At 43.0% G+C, this 22,088-nt stretch overlaps 1 protein-coding gene across 2 annotated transcripts in view; it reads left to right on the top strand.

Annotated features, from left to right (window-relative positions):
• PTPN1 (protein tyrosine phosphatase non-receptor type 1) overlaps positions 1 to 22,088 on the top strand; it is a 31,660-nt gene that overhangs the window by 1,690 nt on the left and 7,882 nt on the right. The window contains exons 1-3 of one of the 2 annotated variants that reach the window (XM_053958241.1): positions 13,550 to 13,602; positions 19,633 to 19,723; positions 21,311 to 21,411. In XM_053958241.1, coding sequence (XP_053814216.1) covers positions 13,597 to 13,602; positions 19,633 to 19,723; positions 21,311 to 21,411 — 198 coding nt within the window. In that variant the 5' untranslated portion in view covers positions 13,550 to 13,596. Of the gene's footprint in view, positions 1 to 13,549; positions 13,603 to 19,632; positions 19,724 to 21,310; positions 21,412 to 22,088 lie in introns of those variants that run through there. The other variant, XM_053958240.1, reaches the window with a different exon arrangement.

Here is a 22,088-nt window from a genome sequence, read left to right as displayed (position 1 = left end):
ACTTGTCTACGAGCTGTGCTTTTGGTGTCTGAGCTGTGACATTAGCAAAGCAGTTTTCCTACAAGGCTGGTTTTTGCTTGAGGAATGCAGTAAGTAGAGCAGTGTATGTGATTGGTGCAGAAAAGCATCTTCCCCCAGGGTCACTGTACCACGGTACCTCAGTGTGACCGAGGTTGTAACTGCCGAAATCCAGAAATGCTCACCAGTGCTGCAGGTGAAGCATTCTGCAGCTTGCCTCAGTGTGTCACCTCGAGATCCAGCACAGCATCTCCAGGAGGAATCAGCAGCAGACAGGGAGCTGTGGCCAAGGGAGACGTGTCTGGGTGCCGCATGGCTTGGAAGGGTTAAAATTGTCTGTGCTTCTTTTTTTGTGGACGAGCGGAAGCTGTGTTCAGCTATGATAGTACAGTTGTGAAAGGACAGAATTGAGATGACCTCCTTTTTTCAGCAGGAGTCATCCCAGGATGGGGACACAAACATTTTGAAATGAAGACCTTGTTTAGGTGATTTTGTGACGATCATGTCTTGGGCACTGCACAATAGTGGAACCATTCTCTGTACAGCTGGTCAGAACAGGGTGAACAGTGATGAAGTTCTTCGTGTTTTGTTATTCTAGGGTTTTTTTTGAATGTTTGTTTGGTTTTTAATACCTATTTTTATCCCTTACTTTTCTCTAGGTTTGCTTGTTACAAGAACTATGAGCCATGAGATTCTGTGGAGGTTGTTCAGGGACCCAAGTGAGAAAAAGAATTGCTAAGGTTCTGGCTGTTGCTTGTGTTTTTGAGAAATATAAGCGTAAGAAATGCACATTCAAATTAAAATCCTCCATAAAACAGTAAGAGGAATGTGAGCTTTACCATCTACTAACGGTGGTAAAGGTGTGCAACAGAAAAAAAATGCTTAAGGGTAAGTGAATGATATGCACCCTGCAGAAATATCATTAGAAGTATCTATTGGAATGAGAAGCATTCACTCTGGAGATGTCACAATGAAAAACCCATACCCCAAAGCTAAGGAAAGCACAGTTCAGGCTCTTAGAGAAGGGAGGAAAAGTAGATATTTGTCCAGAATATCAAAACAACTGGATGGATATCATCAAAACAACAGTGACTGGATTGTCATTTGCTCACAGTGAGTGCAGTATCAGATTTTCATAGTAATTTTACATGCAGAAGTCTTTCAGAACTTTAGGAGATACTTTAGTTTCTAACTTCTTACACAGGGTGATAGAACGAGATATTATCTTAAAAACACATCCCTCAAATACAGATAGAGTTGCTTCTTGTGTTTAAATAAACCAGATATGTTGACTTTAGTATGCTGGCCAATGATATTAACTTTGATGTGCTTATCAGGGGCAGTAAAAATACCTCTGAATTATTTACTGATGTAAATTCAACTGGGGATTCCATTCACTATGGATGGAGGCAGAGCTGACGTTTGGGGACCGCTCATGCAGAGTTGTCCATGTGAAGGCAGCAAAATGAAACTCAAACGTACATTCTTTTCTACTTTGTACAGTTAGTGGAGTATATAATAAGAAATGGGTATAGTTTAGATTTTCCAGCATGATTGGAAGTGAGTATCCTGAAAACAGAACTACTTACCTCTGGAAAGCTGAGGTGTAGTTGGAGTTGGGTTTGAGGCCTGTAAATAACTGTTCTCAGTTTCTTTATTCATTTTTGAGAGTCTTTTAACCAAATATTAACATTAATGTTTGAATGCTTCAAACCTCTCCAAGCTAAACTAAAATACTACAGATTATGAAAATGAATGAACTTCATTCAGATGATGGGAGGAAGATAGAAAGGTATCGTGGACATTTTGGATATCCTTCTGTCAAGATGTAAAAGGCATGGGAAGTTTTTTAGGTATTCACTGTCTCTGGAAGAATATTTGTAGAATATTTCCATATGCAGATGGATTTTGATGCTGGAAGTAAACTGTGAAATGGTTGACCTTGAAGAATTGTAACAGTGTGGTTGTGTTGTGTATTTAAAGTCAATGGACAGGAAGCTTTAGAAGTGTTGTTGGTTTTTAAGCTGCAGCAAGAGTGCAGGCTGCACTCTGAAAGCATTTGGGTTTCTCCTTTGCTCGGGTGCTAAACAGCAGATAAATTGTGGCACGAACATGACTTTTGGTAAATGCATCTTTGTGCTTTATTCTGCCAGTTCTAGCTGCAGGTCTCTGCATGCAGTGCCTTGACAGTGCTTAATTTGTGCTCTGTTGATTCATTTGAGGCTCAGCATAATTGGCTCTGGTTGTGGAAAGCTGGTTTAGAGCTCAGGGTTGCAGGGAGTCTCTCTGTTCCTTCAATAAGCTGCAGATATTCCGTGTTTTCCTGTGCTGTACACTGAGTCTTCCTACGTGTGTGCAGGGTTAGTGATGGAGAAGCAAAGTGTCCCAAAGTCGGGATCCTCCCTGAAAAGCAGAGCTGCTGTTCAGCTTTGTGCCCTTGGGACTGGCTCAGGGCACTCTGCTGCCTGGGTTAGGCTTTACTGCTGGCTCTTTCACAGCAGCACCAGTTGTGGCTGCTGCTGGCAGATTTGAGAATGGCTAAGTCCCATTGTATAAAGCTACTGAGCCACTTGCTCTTGCTTTTTCTACCGAGTTTAAAATCGAAATACTTGAACCCACAGCTTCTGTGATAGTCTTGCTGGAAGCAGAGCATGGAAAAATGGAGCCTGTTATGGTTATCATTTGCTGAAAATTTGGAAATTGTACAATGTACACACAGTGCTCACCTGTTTCTGAGCATTTTTTGGAAGGGATTTATGGTGTTAGTGTGTTCTTCCACATGGTAGTGTTGCCTCCTATGTGTGCTGCAAGCACAGATGCATGAAAGAAAACTGTTAAGGAGAAAGCAGTGCCAAATGATGGTAAATTCAAATAGAAATAGCCCTTTTAAGCAGAGAATAAAATGTGGTAGTGGTAGACCAAATATTTTTCAAACTAAAATAACTTTCTAAATATACTGGGTAGGTTTGAAATAACAGTTCATCCTACAGTTAACTAAACATTAAAATAAAATGTTTTCCTGTAATACTTGCTTTGCAAATGGACTTTCTCCAAGGGCTCTCTGTAGCTGAGTCTTCAAAAGATGCGGCTTACGCTGAAATATCACTGCTACTTTCTTGTAAACATGAGAATTACCAGGTTTTAGATCAGTGTCACTTGCACGAGCTAAGTATGTGTTTGGGTTGTGAATTTAGCCTCGTTAAATACCTGAGGATACTCAGTGATTCCTTACTAAGTGATTGTTTCTCTGCAGTGCTCGTAAGGAGCACACACTTGGTCTGATCGCTGGGCTTGGATGTTTGCAGCTCTTACCACTGAGGTTTTCTGAGTTTTTTTTAGTCATTGGTCAACTTGTTTGATGTTGATTTGCAGAGGAGGTGGTTTTTTCCTCTCTGGTGCCAGGAGACATGCCCTTGCTGGTTTGACTGGGAGAGGCACTTTGATAGAGCATCCAAATGCCTTTGTGTGTTCACTTTGTAGATCGTGTAGTACAAATGCCAGTTCATTTTCTACCATACTCTGTGAATTCAGATGTGCTTTTTCTCTCACCCACGCAGAATATAGCTAAGATTCAACAGCTTGCCTGTCAAATTATACCAAGAAAAACTGGTAAAAGTGATTCTTGGAAATGCATGTGATTCTGCTAATAGTGATAGCTGATCTACTTTCAAGTTGGGTTGTATCTTCTGCATTTAAGAAAGCAGGTTCATAGAACAGTAGCAAAAAATTTACATCCTGGTTGGGAAGGAAAATGAGCTGGCATAACATGAAACTTTTAGAAATGTTTTTCTATTCTTTCTTGCTTTTAATTCTCTACACTTTCCATGTGTACAGTTGTCTCAGCTCTTGGTTGTTGTGGATGCTTTAGGAACATGTAGTTTAAGGGCTTAAAAGTCACCTTCAGCACTGAGGGTGAAGAGATCAGTGGTGAAGATTTACCTGTTTCACTAATGATGAAGAGATCATTTAATCAGATTTGCATTGTTCTGTGCAGTCTTCTTCTTCTCCTTAGAAGAATAAGTTTCAATAAGTTCAAATAATTTCTGCATGAACAGAAATAGAAAATAAAGCAACAATACGGCAGGTTTTGCATTCTGTCAGTTTAGGCAGTTACAGAAGGACCTCTGTGGAGTGCAGGGGTGAGTGTGGAGCTGGGCAGACCTTGCTGCAGGCAGAGGAAACCCTCCCCTCTGGGCTGACAGCTCTCTGTACTTCATGTACTAGAATAATTGCTAGTTCAAAATGCTACTACCTGGTGCTATCCTGACCTTAAAGCAGCTATTGTATTTGTGATCTGTCAGGTGCTTTTGCTTGTATCTGAAGTTCCCAGAATTTTATGCTGCTTCTGTCAAGTACTTGATTTGTCAAGTACTTGATGCTGAGAGCCATCCTACAAAAGACACTCTGTTTCTCAGATTCTTTATATTTATATGGAACAAGTGTTCTACACATAAAGAGGAATGTTCTCATAACCTTCTTCCCCTGTGCACAGTTCAATGAGAATTGCTTGTTTATACCATTCCTGATCCCACAGTAACAGGTTACAGTAACATAAACAGCGTGACCTTTTAATGCGATGGCAGGAAGTAAAATGTGAAATCTATTTTAAAAATGCATCTTTGACTAAGGAAGAGTATACTTCCTTTTTCTGACAGGAAAAATAACCCATGCTCGTTCAGAAGATCTCAATTCCATTTTACTGTGTGGGGTCTATTTTTTCCAGTCTTCTGTACAGTCATTGCAGCTGCTTGAAGTAGGACTGAACCTCTGCCATCCTCATGTGGAATTGTATCTCCTTTCTTAACATTTGCACAACCATCAGTGACTAAAGATGGGGGCTACAGGAAAAACACAACTCTGACACAAGCAAGAGGTTTTAGTAAGAGGAACTTCTTTTGGAAAGAAGGAAAGGGTGGGTCATTGGAGCAAGAACTGGAAAAAATACTACATAGCTAAAATACATATTGCTAAAATACATATTGACACATTTGACAGAATTTCCTCATATTTCTGGAAGTGGAAGAGATATGGGGAATTCTACCCAGTAAAGGAGTGGGGGTGAACAGCCACGCAACTCTGGAAAATGTTTTTGTTTTCTTCCTTAAGAGTTTAATTAAATTGGAAATCGACACTGTCACTTCTTTCTTAAACTTCTGCCAATGGAGAATTTTCAGAGTAAATCGCAGTTGCTACCTAGAGCTTTGTGGTCTGTGGGATGTCACAAATAAGAATCATGTTTCAGCTGTATTTTTTTTTCATTCCCAGTACTGAAACCTTCTCAGAACTGGCCTCAAGTGTTCCATGAGCAGAGCAGATCTGCCCTCGTGCTGTTTCAAAGCTCCTGTAGGGAATGTGTGCAGGACAGGGGATGCTGGGAACCAAGAAGGGCCTTCCTCTGATCCCTGCACATTCCTGAGCTGGGGTGGCATTGGGAGGGCACTGAAGTTGCAGGGTTGGGGTTGGGGTGAGCACTGGGGCAGCGCTGCTTGGCACTGAGCAGCATTGCCTGCCTGGCTCATCGATGACTTCCCTTTGGAAATCATTCCCTTTGCCTTCTGTTCTGCAGCAGTCCCTGATACCTGACAGCTCCTGAGAGATACACCAGGAGCACGTGGCACCTGGCTGGGAGCAGCAGGGCACGGCAGCTGCTGACTTTGGGCACTGCTGGCCTGGGGAGAGGGGAGGTCTGATCACTTGGAGGTGCAAAGGCCACGGTGCTCAGCCCTTCTGTGGAGAAGGGCTCAGGATCAGGGCTCTTTTCAGGGGCCCTCAGCTTCTGGAGCATCTTTGCCCTGTGTCCATCAGACTCATCTGGTGCTCAGTAGAGGCAAAAGATTGGAGCAGGAGGTTGAAAATATGTGAAATCTTTAGAGCTGCTAAGTTCCTGGATTTATTAGCCCACGTGAGAGCATTAGTGGAGAGGTCTAAACCCACCAGTCTTTTTAGAGCCTGTCAGGAAGCAGACGGAGCAGAAAGGTTTCATGGAAACTACTGCCTTATGTCGTATCTGTCATTGATTTTGTGTTTGTAATTTGTGTAAAGCTGACCATCAGGAGCCTCCACTGGGAGCCAAGCCCATCAGACAAGGCTTTGCTTGGTCACCCACACAATCCAGTGTACAGGATACTCCTCTGTGACTGACTGGCTGACAGCAGGAAATTCCTCGTGTGCTGCTCTGCCTGCTGAGTTCTCTACCACATGAGATCTGGGGTGCTAAAACTGTTATGTGCTTATTATCTTCTAAGAATAGCTAAATAAGTTAATATTGCTACTCAATTAGGAGCAAGCATTCAAACATTTACTGCTTTCATGTAGTAACATCTACGTCTTTTGGGTTTTCTTCTTCCAGAGTCTTTGCTAACAATGTGTTCTGCATATTAAACTCTCTCTACAGGCAAAATTGTCTTGAAATACTTACAGAAGAATAATACAATCTAAAAATGCTTTGCCCTCAGCAGTGTTGATAATAAAGGAGGCATTTGTGTGTGATTCTGATAGTTGATAACTTTTATTTGTGGATCAGTGCTCAGAAGCCTTTGGTGTAGCTGTCTTTTGGGGGTGGGGAATGGAAAGAGTTGTGATAGATGTGAAGGGTTTATTTAAAGATATTTACTGCATTTTTTAGTATTATTTTTTCTGTAAGTGTTCCAGATCTGTTCTACAGCTGCAAATGAGGATTTGAGGTAGACATTGGGTGATAAAGCATGTTTAGTCACAACTGATAACTGGCTTTGGCTGGCAGGAAGTGGAACACGATGAGCAAGAGTCTGGTGGAGCCCGGGGTGTGGTGGGTTCAGTGCAGCTCTGTCTGGGCTGGCAAGGAGTGCTGGAAGTAATAGCAGTCATGTGTTTCCAGACAGGATACTGCCACTACAAGAGGTAGAAGTTGTGAGGGTTGCTTGGCTGTGCTAAATCAGCTGGTTTAGTTCTCAGAATTAATTATTTTTAACTAGCAGGATGAGTAGATGTATGAAGTGGCAAAACTGTTTATCTCATCTGATGCACACAACTGACTCTCACTGCAGTCTGTTTCATTAGCATGGGGAGCATTCAGCAGTCCTTTGAAGGCCTGGCTTGTCAAGTTTTGCAGTCTTTTTCATGTGCTGGAGTGCAGAGTGGGAATCTGTCCTGCATTAGGATGTCTGTGAGCATTTGTCTTGATTATGTGATGTCCCTGTTTAACACTGACATTTGTTTTTATAAACTCTCAGTTGCTTTCAGATGAGAAGATGTCCTGACAGAGGGCATGAAAGCTCTCTGTCCCTGCAGTGACAGTTCAAACATCCTCTAATAACACAGGATTGGTTCTGTCAGTGTCTTGAAGCATTGCTTTGCAGCTTGGAGAACTAAAAGTACTGAATACATTTGAGCTTGTAAGGTCTGGCTGGTTTGGGGTTATGGGAGGGGTTGTCTTTGTGCCAGTTCCCAGGCTTGTTGGCCATAGGTGGATTTTCTTACACATCTACATCTCTGCTGTAAGTATTTAAGGGTTAAGTTTCCTTTTCCAAAAAGTGTATTGGCTTTTTCTCTCTGACCTTTAGAGCAGTTTACTACTCTGGAAGTAGTTGCATAAACATTGTGCTTTTATGTGCAGCTTCTTTTAAACCTTGGTGCAGAGCAGAGGTGCACAGGCATCCTGCCCCAGATTTTTTCCCCTCTCCAAAACCTACTAAATTAGCCTTCACAGCACAGTGCTGTTACCACACCAGATGCAACAGAATATCCAGAGTTTAGAGACTTCCCACTACTCTTTCTGAAATGTTTCACTTATAAAGGCAGGTATTCTCATTTGATCAGGTAAAGGCCAACTCCCCTCCACCGGGAGCATTCAGAAGAGCCTGCCTTGAAAGGTAAAGGCAAGGTCCAGTTCCCAGCTGCTTCAGATGAGAAAGGTCCTGGTTCTAACACAAGTAAACTGTTCACTATTCTAACACAAGTAAACTCTTTACTACTTTGAAACACACAGCTGGGGGCTGGGCAGTCCGTGCTGTCCCCACCTCTGCCACCAGCCCTTGCAGGGCACACCAGTGCCACAGGTGTGGGCAGCGGTGTTTGCCTCACCCCAAACTCTGCTGGCACTGGGAGCTGGGCAGCTCAGAGTGCTGAAAGGTTTAATATTAACCTAGCTCACTTAGGTTGCTTTCCTAAACACAAATCAGACAGTCATGTGGAAAACCAGGAGTATCCTAATTCTGCTTTATCTAACATCTGTTTTCAGCAGTACTGTTTGTTCTCAGCAGGTTTTTGTGTGCACTGCAGTAGCTTGGCAACCTGTAGGTTGCACCATTCAGTGAATTCAGTATGGTTTTAATCATCACTACGATTTTCCTTTCCAAATTTGAATATTCTAAGTACAGTGGAGTGGGCATCTGTAATTATAACTGCAACCAGCACGTTAAGCAGATCCCAACTGAAGCAAGCTGTTCATGCAAATTTGTAATCCAGCAAGTTCCTTCAATTGCTGTCCGAAAGCCTTTCTCAAGGAAAGATACCTAAAACTTCTTTCTGGAAAAGTTAAGCAGTTAACAGCTACTTTAAGTTCCCAAAGAGGAATTTGGGCAGATGGCTGAGAACCAAAGCTACTGAAAGCAGGGCTGGTTGCTGGTTCTGCAGCAGGAGCAAAGCTCAGGTTTGACCTTTCCCTGCATGCAGAGGCATGAACCTGCATTGTGCAATCCTGGTAATTGTACATTCTCTTTAAACTCTTGGAATCTTGTTAGGTTAGAAATGGTAAAAAGCTTTTAGTAGCAGTGTAATGAGCATGCTTTGGCAGAATGAATCTGTAGTTCCATTGCCTGTTGAGTTACTAATGGCCAATGTGGTGAAACATTCTTTTGCCATGGATTAGAACTTGCTGGAGTTTGGTCTTATACCCTTAATTGCAGATAGAATGCAGACCCACTTACATGATGGAGCTGGTACCTGTGTAACATATGTTCATAATTTTGAATGCATGGGGTTCCTTGATATTAAATAAATTCAGTTTTCCCCCTCATACATCTGACTTAAAGTCTGCATCTCAAGAAAGCCAGTAAAGCAGCACACGGTACAAACATCTTCCAGGAAATGAAGTTTGCCACTGAATAAGATGTAGATAATGATATTTTGTTAATAGGTAAAGCAGAGTTCACAGTTTCCTATGTAACAATTCCTCCACTCCCTTTCTGGTGTGTTTTAGTACTTCCTCTACATACAACCTTATATGTTGGAGAATTTTTGTGGAATTAGTAGAAAGTTGGAAATATGGCTGTTGCTTGTCCCATAGTATTCTAATTAGAAAAATAACACTGACATGGTCTGAACATGGGCCCCACTGTAGTAATGGTGACTATTTCATTAATGTGTGCTTATACATTAGAAAGTTCAGTCTAGCTTTTAGAGATTCACATTGGGGTACCCAGTGTCAGTGAAATTATTTATGTAGCCATGAGGGAAGAGAAATTTGCCTTTTTTTTTTTTTTCTTTTCTTTCTGACTTTGCTTTGTGTTTCAAAGTAGTAAACAGTTTTCTTGTGTTAGAACCAGGACCTTTCTCATCTGAAGCAGCTGGGAACTGGACCTTGCCTTTACCTTTCAAGGCAGGCTCTTCTGAATGCTCCTGGTGGAGGGGAGTTGGCCTTTACCTGATCAAATGAGAATACCTGCCTTTATAAGTGAAACATTTCAGAAAGAGTAGTGGGAAGTCTCTAAACTCTGGATATTCTGTTGCATCTGGTGTGGTAACAGCACTGTGCTGTGAAGGCTAATTTAGTAGGTTTTGGAGAGGGGAAAAAATCTTTGGGGCTCTTATAATATGCAAAGTAATTAGAGGTTACAGTGAACACGGCTGTTTCTGGCCAAGCTGACTAAGCTAGGAATTCAAATTACTATTTTTAGCCACCTTACAAGGTCTCTAGTTTTCAATGATACCCATGCTATTGCTTCTAAAAATTGTATTGTGTATTTATCACCCTGACAATAAGCATTTTTAGTGCAACCAGTCCATTACTTTTTAAATTGAACAAAGTGTTTGCAGTTCTGTGAGATATTGTGAAGATAGCTTCAAAATCACATTCTGAACTAGTTTCTTTTTTCTACTAAACTTTGTTTGGACCTTTCTGCAAAGATTACTGGATGAGAAAAAGCATTCCTCAAAATCTGAGTTCTGAATAGACCTTCTTCATGCATAAATTTGTTCCTTTAAAAAAAAAATCAGTCTAATTTTAACATAGCATATGGCAAGCTGGTGTCTAAAACGGCTTTAACTGGCTGTACTTTTTAAATGCATATATAACCTGTTTAACTCCAGATAAATATTAAAGAAAAGCCATTGTAATTAATATTTTCTTCTGTGAACACCAATAGCTTGCTTACTCTAGCCTATAAATTATAATAGATAAAATCTGAGTTTAGTTTAGTCAGTGTTGGGGGTAGAAAATGAGGCTTGCAAATTTACTCTGTTTTCACAAAATCCATGTTTCCATGATGATAAGAGACTTTTGAACCAACTCAAATCAAGAAAATAAAATTGAGGCAAACTCCAGAAGTTCTGATTCCTAGGTAAGAATCCTTTGGCTTCTGGCTTTGTGTCATCATGGAAAATAAGAAAATAAGCCATTGAGAGTTAATCTGGAAGTGCTTTTGTATTTACAAGGGGTTTCTCACCAAGGCTGCAAGAGGAGTGCAGGATTCCCAGGCCTGCCCCTGAACAGTGCTCCCTTCCAGGGCCACTTCTTTTCTCCACAGTGCTCATGATGGGAAAGGGGAGCTCATCGAAAGCTTTCTCCCCTTGCCTCCAGGAACCAGGGAAGAAAAAGCATTCCTACGAGAGCCTACAACAAAAATTGCCCAGAGAAATGGCCTCCCTGCTGAAAGGAGAACTCCGGAGCTGTCCCAGCACAGCTGTTGGTTCCAGCAAAGGACTGGGTTCCTGAAATGGTAGTGAGAAACACTAAGGTAGAAACGAAGGAGTTGGAGCATCCCAGCTGGGAACGAATCCACGTGGGGAGCACAAGCAGCATCCCTTAGAGCAGCCAGGAGGTGCTGCCTGTCCTGGCTGGGGGCTGTCTTGGGGCACCACTCCTCAGGGAGGCTCCTCTTCTCCTTGGAAGAGAGAGCGTAGATCAAAACCCCTGCTCTGGAATAAGGTCTCATTCTCACTGAAGCCCTTTAATGTTTCAGCAGTCCAAGAAGACAGAGATGTTTATTTTGGAATGTAATGGCAACAACAAACTTGACATGAGGGTATTCAAAGGACAATAGCAGTGATGTGAAAAAATGTGTGGTATTTTGCTTTGTAAACCCTAGAAGTATGTTTTTGTGGCTCTAAGTCTCTGATGAGCAAAGGATTATGTGTGTGCACATTCTCACAACCAGCCCGTGTTTTCCCTCTGCAGCAAGTGCTGATGGTGTGTTAACAGCATAACAAAAAGAATTGATGATAAGTCTTGGAGTGTACAAAGTCTGCTGCTTCCCCTGTTACTCACTGCCTTGCCTGTGGTTTTGGGAGGTGTTGTAAGGTGCCAAGTCAAGTTGTCGAGTTTGTAATGAGCTCAATAAGTAAATATGGGAAGTGTGGAGCTCTTTGACAACTCAGATGTTTTGTTTTGAGGCACGTGTGGTTCTGTAAGGCCTCTCTGACATCGGTGAAGGTTTTGCTCTGACTTTGTGTAGACATCTCTGATTCCACCTAGTTTGTAATACTTATTTTGAGCACCCACCAGAATTTCTGAAGCCAGATTATTTCCTGTTTTCAAGCAGTAATGTAAACTTCTTTGGTCTTCATTACTGGTAACCCCTTCAATGTAGTCAATGGCACCTTTCAGGAGGGGTGTCTGTTTTCTTCTCTTGGAACGCCCTCACCTCTCTGCGGCTGAAGCAGTGCTGCAGAACGGGCTGAGAAGTGTGAGAAGCATTGTCCTGTTTGCTGAAGCCAGGGTTAGAAATCCTTGTCATCTTATTCAGGGAATCACGTGCCTTCCAGGGAATTGTCCTGGTGCTAAATGTATGGGTATAAAATCAAACTGAAAAAAACCCCAGCATTGCACTGGGAGACCATTAAAAAACCTTCTCTTTTTCTGACTTGTTAGGATTGCCTTGAGGATTAGAACTACAGAATGTCCCAAAGCTTGACAAATAATTTATCTCTGCTGGATAAGCAAAAATGATGGATTTAGGAGAGATGATGACTTTGTAGGAGCTGGAAGTTTTAGCCACACCACAGGTGCTGCTCAGGTCTTGTGTGTTTGTAGGTCCCGTACCTGTCCCTGAGGGAGTCCCAGCCTTACTCCTGACTAAACTCCCTGCTGCTTCATGGCTGCTCCCTAATTAGTTTCAATTAGGGACGAAAGGGAAAGCTAATGAGTTGGTGAGGTTGTGTTCCCAGGAAGGTGTGGTTGGTGTTTTGGGAGCGTTTAAAACACTTGTGCTTTTCCTTCAGCTCCTGTCCCAGAAGAGGGTCGGGTTGAGCAGTGGGCTCTGTGCTGGCAGCCTGCGGAGGGAAGAGGATCGTGTGTCAGGGCAGCTGCAGTGTCTGGGCAATCACCCTTTGCTGGGGAGCTCTGGGCCGTGTTCTGCTTTCATGGCTAAGTTCATAACACAGCAGGAAGGTGGCTGTGAGCTCCTGTGGGCCGTGTTGTGGGAATGGCCCTCGTGGTGGAGCTGCCTCTGGCCACCCTGGAGCACGGAATCTGTTCTCAGGCTGAGCTGGGTTTTCTCTGTACCTCCTGGTCATGCTGTGTGCTAGGCAGGTAGCTCTCTCACAAATGGTACCTTGTGTTGAAAATTGTCCCAACTCTGAGGTTCAGATCACTTGGGAATGGCAAACTGGCCTTTTTTCTGTGACAGTGCTGGTATTTTAGCAAATTCTGCATGTCACAGATGAGCAGATGTCGCTGTAGATGGGGAATGCTGGACTTGTCTCATCTGTTATTGTGAACAGTATTTTTAAGATACCAGTTGGTAACCTAGACATGTTAAACTCATGTAATCTCCAAAAGGATTAAAAATAATGCTGTGGTAGTTCTGTATCTATGTGAGTTTAAACTGCTGTTGAGACAACTACATGAACGTTGGCATTTCTTTTTTGAAAAATAAATCTAACATTTGCAATCTTATTGTCTTTCTTTAAAATATTTGTCCTGAGTGAAATGACTGTGGTGTTTGTTAAGCAGCTAAAGTGCTGTGCTGTTTGTTTGGCTTTTAGTCAACACACTTTCCAGGAAAAGGTGAAAGGACACAAACACCACAGACGAGTTTCGGTTGTAGCTCAGTGCATGTGAAGTGCACATCTTATTCTCAAGTGAAGGCTCTTTTTAAAAATCTTCACTGAGGCTTAGTAGGAAGAGTGGAACTCAGAGCTGGTTGCTTTCAAACTCACTTGTGATATTACTCATGGAGCCCAGAGAGCTTGTTCTGTGTCTGTGTGCTCCTGCTCATTGCAGTGGGGCTGGCACGGGTCATTAGCTGAGTGTGTTAATGACTGTGACAGTAGATCCAGTACTAAGCCATGTCCTGGAATCTCTTCAGGCAGAAGGTGATAACGTCCTTCTCTGCTGGGACAATACCTAGTTCTGCAGTGGCCTTTCAGATTCCTCCTCAGATGCAGGTAATGCCAGATATTCTGCAAATTTGTGTTCTTTCAGTGGGCACTGTGCCAGCATGCCCAACTGAATAGAAGAGCAGGATGTGTTCAGAGCCAGGAGTCTTGGATGCATACACTAGGATCAAAAATGGGAGAAAAGGAAGAAGAATCTGTAAAGATCTGTTTAGCTTTTAACTGGTAAGACTTTGAACGTGCTACCTGCTGAGGAAGCAAGACTTACATTTGATTATCTTATTTACTTATTAATCAAATTAGTTCATTTATTTTTAAGATTACATGGTGGTAATGGATTATGCAACATTTGGGGGAGATAGTACAGTCTTGCTTTCTTAACATTAACTGAGGTTATCAGCAGTGTCTCTGAAAGAGAGTAAAGGGCTCTGAGTGAGTATAGGTAAAAATTCCATGGTAAATTATTCCATGGTTGCTATTTCATGAAGGCAGAGATCCCCTTGAGAAACTCTAAACTACCTGCAGTGGGGGGCATTTCATGTCCTTTTGTTTCCAATTTGAAACATGCCATTTGCAGCTTGTCTAAATTCTAGAAAATACCTTGGTTATGCAGCACATGGAAGGGTGTGAGAAGTGTTCCTCATCCCTCACATTCTAACTTTTGCAGGGTTCATGTTTTTTTTTTTTGTCCTCTGAAGCCTCCAAAGCCTTGGGTTTTGTTGGTGGTGGTAGCTCTGTAAAAGCTATAATGCTCTTAGATGGCTTGTGAGATGTCAGAATGAAAATATTGGGTATCTAGGAAAGCAGGACTGTTTATAACCACAGTTGTCAGTCTGTGAAGCCTGGAATACCCTACGGGCCAGCAGTGATACATTTTTAAACTCACACAAAACCCATACTGCAAACAAATTAAGGTCTGGATTTGCTAGGCAGACTAAACTCCTTTAGGAGTTTTGTGGATATCTGGTCTGTGGGATACACCAGTCTGTTTGAGATGAGGTTAAACCAGAGCTCTTTGTGTAGAGACCCCTAATGTTTGGGCAAATCAAGATGTGGATCTCATTGCGGTGGTTATTTTTCTTACAGAAGAAGAAGAGCAGCTGAGTTAGAACCTCTTGACACTTTAATGAGAGTGTGGTTTATTTCCTGGCACTGACTTCATTTGATGATACAGATAGCAAGGCTTTGCTTTTGCACAGCAGCTGTGAAGAAAAAGCCGTTTTGCATTCTCAAACGTCTCTATCCTTCCAATAATGTCCAAGATGCACTTCTGGAGCAGATTGAGTATCTGGGAGGAAAAACAGAGATGGATGTGAAGAAGAAGAAGGGAACTTGACTTGTTTTCTTGCGCTGATGCTCCATTCAGTTGTTTCCTGTTTTGGCAATGAGTAGATGGCTACAAAACAGCAGAAGTAGAATGTTCCTGCCAGCAGCTCTGAACTTCTTCTGTTATGGGTCATAAATTTCAAGGACAAACTATATTTTGAACTTAGTGAAATTTGAGAAGTCTCATGTAATTCTTTAACCTGATACTAGAGTTTAGCTCTTTGATTTCCCCATCTGTGTTGCAACATTCATAAGAACGAGAACTGAAAAATCACTTTTTGCCCATTGCAGATGACACTGAGGCAATCCGAGAATCCGAGCAGCTGAACTGTGCAGTGTTGCTGTGCTTTATTGACAGCAGAGCCTTCCTTCTGGGAACATGCAAAATAAATGCGCTGGTAAAGTTTGGAAGTGGCACAGGTCTGTGGCTGTCTCCCTTCTGGAAGTACAGCCAAGCCCTGGGAGCCGTTTGGGTGCAGGTGTTAAAGTGAGCCCTTAAGGTGTGTGGTGATCTCCCTGATCAAGTGGGTGCAGTACAGGACTGCGGGGTTTGCTGCCAGCAGCCTCTCCAGTGAGGCTGGAGAGTGGGGAGGGACAACCTGCAGTACCTGCTAGCTGTGATAAATACGGCCCTGGGGAAAACGAGCCCACTGTGCCACGTGTTGATATGATTTAACATGGCAGTCATGCCCGGTTTGCATTCTCCTGGCGGGTTATTTCCGTGCTCCCAGCAGCTGCCTGGTGTCACAAACCCTCTGAGGCCGCGGCTCACGGTGCCCGGCAGTGCTGAATTAGCAGGGGGCTTTCTAGGAAACTGTGTTGCAAGTGTGTGATTTCTTACTTATTTATTTATTTCAACCTCGTGTAATAGTGGTGTTGAACTTCAAACAAGCCTGTCCTTTCCTCCCTGTGCTGCTCAACCTCAGGAAGAAGCTTCACATAGCAGGCAACTGGTTAGTAAGGAAATCAATACTACCATATCTTAGTTAGAAGCCAAACTAGGAGAGCAGATAAAATGTTTTTAAAGGGTATTAAAATCCACATTTGTTTCACTTAGCTGGCTAAAACTCTGCAGCTGCTTGTTAAGATTTATGTTGTGTGATGCAGGTGTCTGTTCATTTATCTGATCTGTTGATGACCTTCCTCTTACTTACAAGTTACATCCTCATTTCTTGTTCTTGCCGAAATACCCTGATGTAAAGCTTAATAGAGGCTATGAAATCAAATCTTCCTTGTCAAAGTGGGTTACGTGAGCAGTTGTGTGCTTTATATCTTCATGAAGTTCTTTGTTGGGAAGTGAGTTCAGGGCCTCAGGTTGCTCTCTCCCATGCTGAATCTGGAGACCTTTTCCCATTTGTGTAAAGTGGGTGTTTGTTGTGGATCTCTTGGTACTTGCTGGTTTTCTTGTGCTCTTCTCTACAAGTCTTTGCAACCTCATTGGATTGTAGGGGTATTTCCATTCTGAAACCAGCCTGAGTGACATCTTGGGGAAAGAGCACCTTCCACTTGTCTTTATTGTAACTTTTTACTTTTCCACCTTTTCCAGCAGTATCACGTGTCATCATTTTTTCCAGTGGCAGCTTTAAGAGGAAACCTGTTCTTAAGCTAAGATTACTTTTTTATATAAGTCTTTATAATTTTTGTGAAGTGCTGTCCTTAATGTGAGTGCCTCAGTAGATGGACTAGGAGCAATTCTGTAGCACCTGATAAGATCTTGGCATTTGCTGCTTCCCGTAGGAGCAGGACTGCTAAAATGACAGTAAATTGTTATCTCTGAGTGTGATCTGCTCCAGGGTTTATGGTGCAATTAAATAGTGTGATCAGATTGAGCCCTGCTGCAAGGCTTCCTGGGAGTCTGTCTGGTGAAGCTGAAGACGTTGAGACTGCACCTTTGGTTTCTGTTCTAAATACTGATACACAAATCTACACAGGGTGCTTGAATGGCCGATGGCATGGCCACCTCTTCCTATGGTCTTACATAATATTTACCTGAAGATTTTGGGGTGCATCTTCTCTTTCTGAATCTCCTGCTGGCATCTGAACAGGATGGGGAAGGTGAAGCCCAATGTGCTGTTGTGCTCAGAGCTACAGGAACTTCCCGTTTGAAGAGCAGGGCTTCAGCAGACTTCCTCTTTCCAGCCCTGAAGTATTTGGGGGACAGGGCTTAAAACCAGGAGATGAGTGGCATGAAGTGACTCATGCTCCAAACCCAAAGCATTTGACTTTGGAAAACTGACTTCAGTTCTAGCCCTTCCTCTTTAAAGTTTTATATTGCACGACCTTTTAAATGAAATGTCAAGCTTCCTTTTTGACAGGCAGGATCTCTGCAGTGTGACTGGGTGTGACTCAGGGAGGTGTTTTGTAACCTCATGAATCCCTGCCTTCATCCACTACCTTCAGCTCTCGTGACATCGCTGCCTTCAAGTTCCTCAGAGCACAATAATTACATGCTGTGAATGAGTGACTTCTCCAGCGTGGGGACCTTGTGGTACTGTTCTGAGCATGTTCTGGACCTCCCCTAACAGCAGTTGAGTGCTGTCAGTAATGATGTGACTCCAGCAGTGACCAGGACCAGCAGTGGCCACACAGCTCCTGTGGGTAGCTCCTGTGGGCACTGGGTTGTTTCTCTCCAGCCTCGTTCTCTGTTGAAGGCAATTGCATTTCCACTAAAGTCAGCTGCATATCCTGGAAGTGACCTTGGGTGATAAATTTTCTTTGGTCACTTTAGATGTTCTAGCAACTTCTGTATCCAAAAAAAAAACCCCAACCAAAACTCCAAACCACTTTCCTTCCACGTTGCTGAGGAGAACACGCCCTGTCTGATGTGCAGGCCTGCCTGCTCCCCAGGACTTTCTGTTTTCCCGTGTTCCTCACGCTCAGCAGTGGGTGCTGGGTGCTGGCTTGCCTGTTGCCATGCCTCCATCCCTCTTTTGTTACCATCCCACCCCCACCCCGTGGTTTTTCCTGTTTCTTGAAACATGCTCCAGAAATACACTGCTGCTTTTAAATAGTCTGCTGAAGGCACACGAGTGACTTCTCTCCATTTTCTCTGGGCCTGTGGGAGCTCAGTATCTCTGGAACTCCATTATTCTCCAAGTACCTTTAGGCAGTGTGGCATCTTGAAAAAGATCTGATATTTGCTGCTGAGGCAATAGCCAGCTCTCTATTCCCTGCATAATAAATTGCCACTTTCAGTTCCTGAAATACTTGATGTTGGTATTGGAATCTGTGGAACTCCTGGGGACTGGCAGTAGTTTGTGTGTGCACATACATGTGGATGCTTCAGTGTAATATTTTTGTATTAGAGTTCCTTCATATAATTCCATTTTGTAAAGAAGCACTTGATCCATTTACTTTTAAAAGAGGGGACAGTTTTTTTATCAAGTCTGTTAATGGTGTGAAATGAAACTGTGTATTAGTGCTGCTGCTAAAATAGCCCAGCATTTACAGAAAAATTCCTTAGGGATCTTGGTTTGGTTTGCATTTTGATGCTTTTATAATATGAATCCTGAGTGGGGGGGAGTTGTGTTGGTATTGGGTGTTAGGGATTTTCAACACACATTTGGGAAATGTGGTTAGTGACCTAGAAAACCATTTTTCCTAGTTCCTTGGTTTTTTCTCTTGTTAATCCTGTACAGTCAGTGCAGAAGAATAAATCCCTGTAAAGTACAAAGTCACCAACCTAGTGTCAGAGACAAATTTCTGAAAACACCCATTTTAGCTGCCTCATGTGTGAGATATTAGACTGTGGCAGTCCAGATCATATTCTCCAGACTGCATTCTTCATAAGCAGAAATACTGGCAGCCATGTGTTCAGTTATAAAAAGCTGGCAGCTGATGTCAGCCCTTATTTCAGTTTTGGAATACTGTGCTAATTTTGGGCAGGTTTATGTAAATCAGAACTCTTCTCCTGACATGTAGCATTCAAGGTAAATTGGTACATACCTGAATAATGCAGCACAAGAGATAATTGGGTAATGTGCTGCAGTAGATGGCCCACTTGAAAAAATCTTTAGCATTGTACACAATTCTTTATATGCAGAACTGTGCTTGCACAGGATTTATTTACAATGTGAAATTCTGTTTCAGCAAATTGGAGCTAATGTCTAAGGACAGCAGAATTGTTTTTATTTGAACTTCTGAAACTGTCTCAGATAGCTGAGCTGTTTCATGCATCTGAAAAAAGCCTGAGAGGACCCTGGTGATCTGTTGGAGGTGCTGCATCTGTTTTAGCTGAGCACGTGAACTGAGTACAACTGACTTCTGCCATTGCAGCTCTGACATCGTGCTGATAGCTCAGGATAATGGTGAAAGTGGTCTTACACAAATCACCTCTGTGTGTGTGTGTGATGGTGGGGGGCCAGGAGAGTTCTTTTCTGCCACTATGAATGTTTTCACTGCTGCTGACTCACAAGCAGGGTTGATATTTTCACTGATGCTGCAAACAAGGGCTTAAAGCAGTTTATGTGAAAGTGCTTTGGGGCAGAGACCCTGCTCCTTCAGGAGCTGAAAGGCATCATGTCTGGTGAATGTTGTGCTACTTTATTATGCAAACTAATAATATTTTAATAAATAATGTTAGTGTTGTGTTCTGAGACATTTAAACTCGATCCTTAATATGAGGCCTGAAGTGCTTTCTGTCCAGAATTTCCTCACATGAAGATGTGAAGTCAAATGGGTATTTGTCTTAAAATAGCTAGTGGTATGAAATTAGATGGATTCATACATAACAGGGTGGGTTTTTTTTTGTTTCAGGACATCAGGCATGAAGCCAGTGATTTTCCATGTAAAGTGGCCAAACATCCCAGAAACAAAAATAGAAATAGGTACAGAGATGTCAGCCCCTGTAAGTACACTTTCTTTTCCATTGTTTGTAAGACTGTTGACCTCTAATGACTTCTCACAGCTAAATGTTCTTTGTAAGGACAAGATTCTGTTAGCTGGATAAGCACCCAAGACAACTCCTTTTGATTATATTTATTTATTTGTCAGACTGGTGTCACAGGATGCTTTTATATCCACAGGGTTATACAGGAGCAGCACACAGTAGGGTCTGTATTTGTGGGCAGAAATTGGAAGAAAGAAACTTGCTTTACCTTTGAGTTCTTCTGCTAGAGAAGAATGGTGGCTGCAGCAGCATTTCTAAAGTTGCAGGGGGGGTTTCTGTGCAGCTCTCACCTAGCAGAGCCTCCTGCCAGGCAGCACAGGTGGCAGCGTGCCCCTCCTGGGAGCTGGGAGCAGTGTGGCACAGAACTCTGCCAGAGATAAAGCTCAGCTCCTTGCAGCACAGAAGGAGCACAGGGGATGCTCCCAGGCCACAGCTGGGTTTTTGAAATCCTGTGTCCCCTGTGCTGGGGGAAATGCACCTCTGAGCAGGGGTGCTGTGCAAGCACAGCTCACTGAGCTGCTGCAGCCTGGCTCTCCTGCTGTCATCCCAGGGACAGGCACTGGGACAGTCCCACTGCCACCTGCCCACACCTGGCATCCAGGGCCTTGGGCTGCAGTCACACGGGCACAAGTGATGCTCCGTGGGGCTGGTCAGAAATAATATTTGATGTGTCTGACGGTGCAGGGAGCTCCCAGGAGGTCTCTGAGCAGCCTTCCCTGCACAGGACAGTGCCAGTGCTGGGCCACGTGTCCCCTCAGGGTGCAGCACCCCTGAGCTCAGGCCCTGACCCAGGACGGGTGTCCAGCTGCTGTCCCAGCCCAGAGTGCTGCTCTGTGGCACGGAGCTTCTGGCTTGGTGCTTAAAAGCTCCTGAAGCCTTTGGGGCAGTTAACCAGAACAGTAATGTTGCACATAGTTTGCTTTGCTAAGCAGTTCTAATATTTGAGGATGTGAGTAACAAATTCCTTCTTGCCTTTAGATAATCCTGTTCCCAGTCTGTTTGCTTTCTTGCAAAATGTGGGAGCCCCTGTGTGTATTGAGTTTTTTCAGTTGGTGGTTTGGTTTCTTTAGTCCCAAGTTGAGCAAGTGACTAACAAAAGAGCAAATAATTTACATTTGCTGTATTTCTTTAATTTTGATCCTTTTTTTTGTACATGAAAGGGTGGTCAGGTTGGGAACAGTAGCTAAATACCTATAAGAATAAAAGGTCTCTGTCCTGTTTGCCCAATATATGTTTAGACAAACCTTTAACAACCTTGAACAAGCTGTATTTGCATGTTGAAGCTGAAAAGATAAGCAATGGTGTAATTGGATTTAATTAAAACCAGCAACTCGATAACTGTATGGATAGGTCAGTGTGATCTGGTTTGCAGATTGCAGTGGGGATTATTTCAGATGCCAAGGCCTCACTCTTGCAGGGTGTTCTTGGGAGGTGAAGTGTGGGCTGTGCTCAGCTCTGCTGAGCTGTTCAGCTCACCTGATGAGGACGTGCCTGGACTGTGCTGTGTCCACGTTCATTAACCTCTGCTTTCTAATTGTGCTGCAGTTGATCACAGTCGAATTAAGCTGAACCAAGGTGACAATGACTATATCAATGCTAGTTTGATAAAAATGGAAGAGGCCCAAAGGAGCTACATCCTTACCCAGGTAATTTCTGGCAGTGGATAATTAAAATCTTATGGTGGCTGGAGTTGTTTTTCATGGATTTTCTGTTTGTTTTCTTTATTGTAAAGCTACTTAAGTGCATACAAACATCTGTGTGTGTATAAAAGTCACTGCTTTTCCCTGAACCTGTTGATTCCACACCTATCTGTATAGCAAATTTAAAAGTACCCACATGCCCTGTTGTCTTATTCTGAGAGCCAGCAACCGTGCCAGGCTTCTTGTTTGTGCTAAATGTTCAGTTCCCCAGAGACTGTCCTGATCTCTAATCTTGGCTCTTTTTTTACCCCTTCCTCCCACACTTTAGATAAAGGTAGACTGGGATTAATATTTTCAAGTGACAGCTCTTCCTTCCTGTTTCTAAAGAACAGAGATAAATCTTCTCAGGAAGAAATGGGCAGAGCAGTGTGCAGTGTAAAAATGGTTCTTTGAACACAGCTCTTACTGCCCTTACTCAGGACAGGGGGTTGATCACAGGGGTGAAGTCTGTGGGGAATAGTCAAATGTGCAGCTGACTGATACTGGTTACAGTCCTGATCCACATTTAATGGCATTGGATGGCTTTATTTAAATCCTGTCATTCTTCCTGAGGACCTGCTCTTCTGTGTGACCACAGGAGTGGATCAAACCCAAACTTCAGAGTAGAAAATAGCAAAGGAACA

Source organism: Vidua chalybeata, chromosome 17, assembly GCF_026979565.1.
Source record: "Vidua chalybeata isolate OUT-0048 chromosome 17, bVidCha1 merged haplotype, whole genome shotgun sequence".
NCBI classification, from domain to species: Eukaryota; Metazoa; Chordata; class Aves; order Passeriformes; family Viduidae; genus Vidua; species Vidua chalybeata.
Note: the sequence above shows the minus strand (reverse complement) of the source record. Positions and strands in the feature narration are given on the sequence as shown.